Source organism: Rhododendron vialii, chromosome 4a (genome assembly GCF_030253575.1).
Source record: "Rhododendron vialii isolate Sample 1 chromosome 4a, ASM3025357v1".
Classification (NCBI taxonomy): domain Eukaryota; kingdom Viridiplantae; phylum Streptophyta; class Magnoliopsida; order Ericales; family Ericaceae; genus Rhododendron; species Rhododendron vialii.
The window spans coordinates 37,737,547-37,747,809 of NC_080560.1; the positions used below are offsets into that span (position 1 = coordinate 37,737,547).

The window sequence follows — 10,263 nt, forward strand, 5'->3', positions numbered from 1 at the left end:
GAAATATTCATAAGGAAAAATCTTCGGTCATAGAATAACCTTGTTATGTGGACCTCATAATAGCTCCATTTTGAGAGACCTTGTCATTTACGTCCATAACATTTTATAGCTTAATGCCGATTTTAAGCGGGCTCATTCTCTTACATTTTTCACTTACTTAGGCTTGGTATATAGATTAGTGGACTTAGGTAGCCATGACCTTAGTTTTCATAATTTCACGGGTGTGGGGTAATTCACCTGCTCAAACTGCGAAGTGTTGAAATCTCAAGGAAATCACGTGAATTTGCGATTCCAATTTTGCCAGGAGCGGATCTCATGTTATTCACCCACCGGTATATGCACTGATTATGCTACACATGGATAAGCTCTAGCCAACACACAACTGTCGAAAGTCAAATCCCATATGAACTGGTTGTAGTAGTCCTGGATTAACCTAGGTTCTGCAGTACTGCGCACAATGCTAGAATATTTATAGTATTCATTTAGAGTTTTAATTTAGTGCTAGAAAATTTGACGAATACTGTATTTTAGTGGATAAATGTGGAGGGTTAACCTCAACTTAGTTGATAACAATGAATGCCCCTCCTCTGATTTAACTCAACTTGGAATGTTTAAGCGCTGCTAGTGCTATTATTTGTCGACGTGGATGACATTTGAACAGAGAGTCACATGTTTCACGCGAAATTGCTCATGAAACTGTTATCTATTTACTAGCTTTATTGAAATTAATTGTTATATCTAGCGAAGCACTCAAGGCACTCTCAATCCTTGGCCCTTTAAAATTTAATGCTCTCACGCTTTTGCTCTCACTGCCACACTTGCGCCCACTCGGCGAACTTGTGAGTTAGGCCATGACAACATGTTGAGTCAACTGGCTGATGATTTATCCCTCTCCGTTCTTTGCATCGGTAATCTCGAGATGATTAGTAATCTGTCACTTGAGTTGTAAGCTTGTAGGAACCCTGTAGCAACCTTGCGATGCCAATCCCGGTCTGTATGGTCCAAAAAATTCCCTACAAGTGTCACCAGGGAAACCTAATACCCTTGCGAAAATCAAGTTTTGGAACACACATTCCAATGCATGGTTAATGGTTCACCTCATTTCCAATATGGTGAATTCAATAGCTCAAAAGGCTTTCGAAATAGTGGACTGTATGAAACTTGGAATTCGGAGAGAGTGCATTCTTGGCAAGAGAAAATTCGGGAAATTACTGACCGGTCCTATTTTTTTCTTTCTATCTCTTCTAAACCCTTTTTTGTAGTGCTGTATCATTCAGACCCTTTTTTAAAATGGTTTTACTATTTTGCCCTGGTCACTTTTTACACCCCTAGAATTCACACCCCTTTGAAGAATTCATGCCCCAAGAATTCACACCTCTCAGAATTCACACCCCTCAAAATTCACACATTTGTAGAATTCACACTCATTTGCAGAATTCACCCCTCCAGAACTTACACGCCATTTTAGAATTTACACCGTTTACAGAATTCACATACATTTGCAGAATTCACACGGTTGAAAAAGAAAGAATTCATACCCAAATGAAAGATTACACATTCGAAAAGACAGAATTCACACCAAATTAAAAATTCACACCTTCGAAAAAGTAAGAATTCACCGGATAACTTTTTAAAATTGATTCGAGTCATTCTACATATATAAACAAGTGCATAAGAAAAATAATAAACTGCATCTACTGGTTCTACTTTATACTAGTAATAAACATAATCAAAGATTTTCAAGGTTGGTTAATCTCCGAAAACCACCGTGTCTCAATGGCCCCCATCAGCAGCGTTCACAATGAGGTGAACTCTATTTTCGATACGTTCTATCCATCTTCGTCGCCAAGAATGGCGCTGTGTTCCATCAATCCATGATCGGAACGACGCCGTCCGGAGCACAAATCCAGAACTCACATCAAATTAAGAATTCACACTCTTGAAAAAAAAGAATTCACATCCTCGAAAAAAATAAAATTCACATCACCAAATTAAGAATTTACACTTTTCAAAAAAAAAAAAAATCATACCACCAAAAAAACTAAAAAAGAACGAAAAGGTATGAATTCAAAAAAAATAAATAAATAATCTCCCCTGGCCTTCCACTAATTCTTCGCTTTCTCCTTTCCAGGTTACAGCTGCATCATTCATACTCTGTGTGCAGCCACCGCTGCCTCCGTAATCTCCACCACCTCTTCCACCATAACCGCCACAGCCTCTACAGTTCTTGCCGCCACTACCACCGTAGTCTCTGCCGGCGGATCAAGCTTTCATCTCCAAATCTATGGTCTATCTCATATGCTATCAATATATATATATATATATATATATATATATATAGAGAGAGAGAGAGAGAGAGAGAGAGAGAGACCTGGTGGTCCATGATGGGGAAGAGGTTGAAGCTGATCGAGCGGAGTCGGGGCGGAGAATCAAACTGGAGAGGTGGAAGAACAGCACCGGAGCCTCTTCGAAAGAGGAGGAGGCGACGATGATCCCGATTGCGGCCAAGAAGGGAGGTCTTCAATTCTCTCCCGAGAGTGCTGAAGGTGGGGTATTTGGGGTATATCACTTGAAACGGGGCTTGGACAGAAAGGATGTGACGCGGGGTGGGGCTGGATGGGTATCCAGAGACAAAAAGGGGCCGGCCAGTCAGAACCCCAAGAAAATTTGAGTCAGTTGGTTATTGCCCTCCTAGAAATGTGTTGTGCATGAATAAATTGAGAATTACTATTTTGTCTTGTTGGATGTTATTGAGTTGAATGAAGTATGCCCGATTTTGTGACATACCACGTTCTCGTTAGTCGTTACAGTTCTTACTACTTCGTACAGGTACAATTTGTATTCCACGTAGCATATTTCCCTACGTATATGACCTGCTACAACTCACTTTTTAGGCAAGTATTTTCTTCTTCAGTTAATAGCCAATGATTCATTTTAGCAATTTGGCTTCTCTGTTTGGTCTTAAGATGCTATTTCATCGTGTTTCTATCTGTTTGGTCTTTTTGCCCAGTAAACGATTATATTCGGTGAACTTGAATTTAGTGGGCGTGTGGGTTTTCCAATCAATAGCCTAGATGGAAATGGATCGGTGGCCCACAGTTCAGTTGTAACCTGCCTCTTAAAAGAATTGCTACTCTTGAAGTCCACCAAGGAGCACGGTTACTTCCTTGCCATAACCAAATTGAAGAGCATAGGCAATGTTGAGTATGAAGAGGAATCAAGCGACATCTTCTATCCAGTGGCCTTCTTTTGCCGTACATTCCTACCTGTCAAAGGAGATGTCATGCTAGGAGTCGTTCACAAGTTATATAATAGGGGGGTCTTCCTGAGATGCGGGCCCATGCAATTCGTCTATCTATCGGCTGCAAAGATGCCGAATTTCCACTACGTCTGACTGAAAACTCAAGAGGTGTTTATGAACGATGATCTCACGAGGATAGAGACTGGTGTGGTCATCCGATTCGTAGTCTTTTCCATGAGTTGGAGAAAGAAACACTGGGACGCAGAAAGAGAGTTCTTTGTCCTTGCCAGTTTAGAAGGCGATTGCCTTGGGCCGGTTTCCTAGCCCGGATCTGATGAGTTGGATTCGTGAAGTTTTTCATTATCAGTGCAAACTTGTGTTTTTTTGTTGTAGTTTTATGTTTTACAGGTGGTGTTGGGGAGTGCAAACTGATTTTTGCGACAATGTAATCTGGTGTTGATAGACAAACTTGTTGCTGGGAGGATCATAAGTTTTTGATGTTTGTGTATAAGAGGGGAAAGTTTTGTATACAGTTGAAGACCTAGGCTTAAACTATTAGCTTGTAGTTTGGGTTTTTTTTTTCATGCTATGAAAGGTCTGCTGTTCAAAAAAAGGGGTCAGTTTACATAGTGTCTTGCAATTTGAGGCTACAAATCTAGTATGGCATTCGCTAACTTCTTAAGTTTGGAATTTTTTCCGCTCAGTGAATTCTTTGTGCTCAAATCAAGGCCGACCTTTGATCAAGATCATTTTCTTACGATCCATATATAAGAGCAGAATTAGGCCGGCTGCGATTGGGGCATGTAGACAGGCATTGACAGGCCCCAATCCAGCATAGTTGTTACTCCATTTTGGGATGGTAGTTTGTGGCACTGGCAAACAAAATCATCGACATATATAGCTAGAAAGGATTGTTTTCCTGTAAATTATACACACCTCCCTGGGGTTTAGGATACTTCCCGCAATTTGACGATATTGTCGAAGTTACTTTTGGTATGCATTTGATATACAAAGCCATATTGTCCGTTTCGTACATTCAGTCCACAACGACGATCAAATTATCGTCCGATGGTCCACCCATCTGCAACTAATTGTTCCCCAGGAGAGTCTGCCTCGGTCTACCCCAGACGACTACCTCTACTTCAGTCTAGCTGCACGTGCATCTTCCAACAGCCTTATTGCTCTGTCTCGGATGGTCTTTGATTAGGAGATTGGCTCTGATTCCCAACAGATGGAATTCAACCTGCCTGACACGACCTACCCGTGTTTGTTGAAATGCTTTGTGTCGAGGATAGCTTGATCCCAGCAATGACGGCCTGTCCCATCCAAATCTACAATGACAGCCTGTCCTGTTCAAATTCGATTAATAAACGGCGATTTACTCGTCCACTTCTACTTCCATCCCCGGCAATGGACTGCCCGTCCATTCCACCAATCAGGTTCCTTAAGTTTACAAGTCTACTACTTTCTAGTATGCTTTGCTCTGGATTGCCTTATAGGGTGTTTAGAAATCGTTGACGTTACTTGTATCAAGACGATGGTGCTTCAAGTGCCGTCAAAGAGGGGCTACTGTGCACACCTCAAATCTGGGCTTCCAGATTAGTTTACTTACGGTATTTGATTCTCCGATGATGAATTGGATCAAGAACACCTCAAAAATGTCGAGTGTTTGAGCTTTGAGTGTTCGCCATCTTTTTGAACCTAACCAAGCCTAAGCCACTTCAAAAGAGCCAAAGAACCCTGGTGGTACGCGTTGGTTGAGAGTCCGCGCGCGCAGATCAACTTGATAGGTGTTGGTCAATAGTCAAAGCTTGACCGTTGACCCACGTGCACCAGGATGCAACCATCGCGTGCCGGAGCGCAACCCACGCGCGCCGATCAAACTGCCAAGTGTGGTCAACAGTCAAAGCTTGACCATTGACCATCGCGCACCAAGGCGCAACCCTCGCACGCCAGACTAACTCCCGTGCGCGATGGTCCAAGCTGTCCCCATTACCTTTATGAGCTGGGAGCTTACCAACCAAGCAAACCTGAGCCAGCCTCGTGGACTGACTGAGCACCTCTCCTTACACCAACCAGATTCTCCCTATAAATACCCCTCATTCTTCCATTGAAAGGGTTCAAAATTTTTAAGAAGGATTACACACACCATCCTCCATTTTCACACCTCAACTAAGTACCATAGCTTGTTCTTTTCTTCTATTATTCAAACACCCCAATAACCCTCAAATCTCAAAGCTCAAGCACTCTATTTCAAACTCGATCTAGGTATAGCATACCTACTATGTTCTGTTCTGATACCTGAGGGGGACTGATAGGGCTAAGGCTGGTAATCAATACCAGTCCTGGTCCTAAAGCTGGCAGAGTTTTAAAAACTGTTATGGTAGAACCAGCGCGCGACGGTCTCATTCTCGCGCACGACACTCTATGGTTGCGCGCGCAGGATCGTGTAGGGATTGATTTTCTACTGTTTTATGCCTTTCTTTCCATATAGATCACTGTTAAGCATGTTAACAACCAATTTATTATTATTTTTGTTTAAAATGTTAGCTGTAATTCAATATGTATTTCAGCTGTTATGGAGTACCCCTAGAATCATTCTGGATCCATCCCAAAACCCAGAAATATGTGAACTAAGCACTGGTATGGTTAAGACCCTTGCGCGACAGGGCGCAACAATCGTGCGCCAGGGCGCAACCCTCACATGTCGGAGCGCCATAATCACGCGCCAGACTACCTCTGACCAGTGGCTGGCCTTGCACGGGTAACTTGGCTTTAGGCCATTATTTTGTTCCCATACTATTTATGGGGTGTTTTGCTAATTTGTAGGGTTCTTTCAACCTTTAAACTGCTTAGAATTGTCTATCAACTACTATATAGATTGCTTGGTTTGTCCTGGGTGTGCACTGGTCCTTCCAGAGCCTAGAAGGTTTGAGAATGAGAGTTGTGGGTTTGAGCTCACTGGCACGCGCGTGTCTTGGAGTTGTGCGCGCAGGAGTGTACAACATGCAGTGACTTATTCAGTGCATGCTGGTTTCTTCCTGCGCACGTCACTCCAAAACTGGGGTCTCTCAGTTTGTTTAAAACTCCTACAGGAGCCTATTCTCATCATATACTAACTGTTCATCCTGCTATCTATCACATCCTGCAACATGTTACAGCTTTAATTCTCATTAAACTATTTCCCGCCCCTAAATGGCTAAAGAATTGATTAATCAAACAAAATCGCAAATGTTTTCGCAAATGCCTAAGTAGAGACCGATCTTCGGATTGGGCGAGAGATGTGCCTTAAAATCCTTCCTCTCTTGTAACCTGGCTCCCGAACCCAAATATGGTTATGACAGATTGGTTCCTTCAATAAATCAAACAGTGCAGCGAGCGTTTCAAGTTCCGTTCCTTAGGTGTCAGACCTTCAAACCCAAGTGGCGACTCTGAATTGAGCATTCATCTACCAAAAAGCGCGCTCATCGATCCGCCATTTTCAGAGCACGCTGCCCATAAATACCATTTTCCAAACCTCCTTAGAAAATGGACACTCAAAAAATAAGTGTTCATGGGACTCCATGGCACCAAGGTAGGGGACACAATTAGTATCAATCCACATTCCCCAGCTAAGCAACCTGTCCTTTGTAGAAAGACGACCCATAAAAGCAATCCACTCTATGAAGGCCCAACGACGAACATGGTGGGGAAACCAAACACTTTTCACCCATGGAACCTTAATTAGGAAGAGCAGCCCTCAAAGCCTGCTAAGTAGAATTGGTAGAAAACTTGCCATCCTTAGTTAAGATCCACCTAACAGAATCCGGAATAGCAATGTTTGGGATCAAAGTAGGGGGGGTACTTGCAACAATTTCCCTTGTGTGGCCATACTCCGAGGTCTAGGCCATTTCCAAGTACCTTGATGTATAATGGTATAGACACTTTGGTAAGCAAAGATCTCCCTCTGTCGACTGCTATAACATCACCAAATTTCTGGTATAAAGGGCCCAACGCATGCCAGTTATCAATCCAAAGAAAAGTAGAGGATCCATCACCAATCACATATTTAATCCAAGGTTGAGCTAGATCTCTAAGATTAAAAATCTTCCTAATGGTCCAAGAAGCCTCATTAGGAATTTTAACTCTCCATAAGCTTTGATCTTTAATAATGTAGGTGTGAATCCATTTTAACCATAACGTATCAGACTTTACACACAGGGCCCATAAGTGTCTTAACATCGAAGCGCTATTCCAATCCTTAAGAAGTCTGAATCCTAAACCTCCCTCCTCTTTGGGGGCACACACAAACTGCCATGCCACCTTAGTACCAGACGTTTTGAGTTCAGGACCAGACCAAAAAAAGGATCTCAATATTCTCTCAATGTCACCCAACACTTTTTGAGGAAGAATAAAAATTGAAGACCAATAGACTTGGATGCTAAAAAGAACATATTGTACCAATTGGGCCCTGCCTCCATAAGACAAGGTTTTATTCTCCAAGATTGGATTCTGCTAAGGAACTTCTCTTTCAATTGAGCACAATCAGCTTTGAGACTAGTAGAAATAGGAGGGACCCCCAAATACTTCACAAGTAAAGTTCCCATAGGGATAGCTAATATCGTACTAAGATAAGCTTTGGTTATCTCATCGACTCCTGAGAAAAAAATGGTATTTTTCTACAAGTTAAGGCCAAGACCAAAAAAATAAATGGAAATCAGTCAACATATCTGCCACCAATTGAAATGTTGAAGCTTGCGCCCCACAAAGAACAAAGAGATCATCAACAAAAATCAGGTGGTTGATGTTTAAAGCTCTACAACTTCAATGAAATGCAAAATCAAGGCAATGACCAATCTTATACTGAAAAAGGGCAGTGAATCCTTCCATAACGAGCAAGAAAAGATAGGGAGACAATGGATCACCTTGCCGTAATCCTCTCTTTCTAGGAAAAAACCCCTCCAATTCTCCATTTATCACAACTGAAAACATGGGAGAGGTAATGCAAACTTGTAGCCAACTAATGAACTGGCTAGGAAACTCCATAGTCCTCATGATATTCAGCAGAACATCCCAATCTACTAAGTCATAGGCCTTCATTAAGTCCATCTTAATAGCACATCTAGGGTTGCCACCTTCTCTAGGATAATTCTTGACAATCTCCTGCATAAGCAAAATATTGTCCACGATTGATCTTTCTTTTACAAAAACAGATTGATTGAGGCTAATAATAGCAGGGAGTAGAGGCTACATCCTGTTAGCAAGGATTTTAGTCACACATTTATAGACCACATTGCAACAAGCAATGGGCCTATAATCTTTGATAGAACTAGGGGATTGGATCTTAGGAACCAGAGTCAGAGTAGTACAATTCCATAGTCTTGGCATTATCCCACGCTGAAAAAAAAAATTGGATGGCTCAAATCACATCTTCACCCACGATGTCCCAATTCTTGTGAGAAATCAGAGTTGAACCCATCTAGACCAAGGGCTTTATCCCCTTTGATGGACCACATAGCTTCTTTAATTTCCGTGTGCAAAATAGGCTTGGAGAGACTCTCTTTTAACTCCCTGGGAAGTCTCTGATTGACAGCAAGATTGACGGGAGCCGTCAACCTTCTGAGCAAAAGGTGTTCCCAGTAAACCCATGTAATAACCAAGAATCTCACCCTTGATAGCTTCAGGATCTATCAATCTTGTACTCGAACCATCAATCAAACTTAAAATTTTGCTTCTTGAACAATGAGACTTTAGTTTTTGGTGAAAAAACCTAGAGTTCTGGTCCCCTAAGGAAAGCCATTGAACCCTAGATTTCTGTTTTTTGAATGATTCCTCAGCTAAACTTAGCTTTACAAACTTAGTATGCAGCACTGTTTCCTCTTCCATAAGGGTAGCATTATGAGGGTTTTAAAGACATTGCTCTTGAACTAAAGCTAACTCTTGTCTAGCTTGATGAACTCTGTCACCAATTTGTAAGTAAAACTTTTTATTGAAAGCCCTCAAAACTGGTTTTAATCTCGCAAGTTTTCCATACAAACGAGAATGACATGAACCATTTAAAGGCGCGCCCCGAGACTTATGGACCTCAGTTTTTCATCCAAAAACTGAAAAATTTGAAAGGAATCTTCCCGGGGATCTCAGGCAAGACATCCACCAAAATGAAGCAGTGGTCAGAAATTCCAGGAGGTAAAAAGGTTGTTTCTGATTCTGGAAATTTGTCCGACCATGTAGGATTAATAAGGACCATATCCAACTTGCTCTTTATATCTCCAAAGCCCCCCCTCTTATCAGACCAAGTAAACCACATGCCTTTAAAAGCCGTATCATCCATTTCAATGCTATCAAGGCAATCATTAAACTCATTAGCAGCACCTCTATCAAAGCCCACTAATCTTTGGAGCAGTTTGTTTCATGCATGGGTTTCCACAAGTATCCAAGAAGGATAGATTTTTGTGTTGGAGAATTACACAACTAGTGATTGAGTGATCAATCTCAAAGCAAAATCTATGTGTGAGTTATGACATATTAGAGGGAGAGGGGTGTGCACGTGTGGGATAATATCTGAAGATGTTGGGATTATTTGGAGTAAATTAAGGATGAGAAGTGATTGAGTGATCGATCTTGATCGTCAAGGTTGTCTCGCGATTTTTTGGCTACTGTAATAACAAGTACAACATAAGAATTAGTTAACTATCAAATACATCAAACATATATATAGTTAAGGTAATTGCCAAGTGATTTTTTATAATGATCGATCTGAATCGTTAGGTTTTCACGTTTTACTTATTATACCATTGTCACTAAAATCGGAGATCATTTGGTATTGGCGACCACATTATTGAAAGACATTTAATGCGTTCGGAGACGTTTAAGTGTTATAGTGAACTAACTGATCCCCGCCTGAGGTATTTTTTCATGATCGAAATCGTCTATCTTTGATATAATACGAATTTGAACATTCATACCAAGAATGAAGTTAACCACATATGGATACACTTAATTGGACAACAAAATTTTTTATATTTAAGAATTTCTATGCTGAT

General features: G+C 41.3%; 2 protein-coding genes across 2 annotated transcripts; one reads left to right on the forward strand and one right to left on the reverse strand.

Moving 5' to 3' along the window:
* Positions 1-2,488: 2,488 nt before the first annotated feature.
* On the forward strand, positions 2,489-3,807 carry LOC131323990 (DNA-directed RNA polymerase V subunit 7-like). The gene is made up of 3 exons (XM_058355822.1): positions 2,489-2,620; positions 2,830-2,898; positions 3,014-3,807. The coding sequence occupies exons 1-3, from the start codon at positions 2,489-2,491 to the stop codon at positions 3,392-3,394; spliced, it is 582 nt and encodes a 193-aa protein (XP_058211805.1). The 3' UTR covers positions 3,395-3,807.
* Positions 3,808-4,020: 213 nt separating this feature from the next.
* Positions 4,021-9,106, reverse strand: LOC131323991 (uncharacterized). Its single transcript, XM_058355823.1, has 5 exons — positions 8,837-9,106; positions 8,146-8,383; positions 7,707-7,877; positions 7,142-7,617; positions 4,021-4,113 (listed from the first exon to the last, which is right to left on the reverse strand). Exons 1-5 carry the CDS (start codon positions 9,104-9,106, stop codon positions 4,021-4,023), a joined length of 1,248 nt encoding a protein of 415 aa, XP_058211806.1.
* Positions 9,107-10,263: the final 1,157 nt, after the last annotated feature.

Coding starts and splice junctions, on each gene's coding strand:
- LOC131323990 (XM_058355822.1), top strand. CDS start 2,489: ATGATCCCGATTGCGGCCAAGAAGGGAGGTCTTCAATTCTCTCCCGAG. Junction 2,621..2,829: donor CGCGGGGTGGGGCTGGATGG/GTATCCAGAGAC, acceptor TACTTCGTACAG/GTACAATTTGTATTCCACGT. Junction 2,899..3,013: donor ACAACTCACTTTTTAGGCAA/GTATTTTCTTCT, acceptor TTTGCCCAGTAA/ACGATTATATTCGGTGAACT.
- LOC131323991 (XM_058355823.1), bottom strand. CDS start 9,106: ATGGAAGAGGAAACAGTGCTGCATACTAAGTTTGTAAAGCTAAGTTTA. Junction 7,878..8,145: donor AAAGAGAGGATTACGGCAAG/GTGATCCATTGT, acceptor TTTTTTTCTCAG/GAGTCGATGAGATAACCAAA. Junction 4,114..7,141: donor CTATACCATTATACATCAAG/GTACTTGGAAAT, acceptor TTTGTTTGCCAG/TGCCACAAACTACCATCCCA.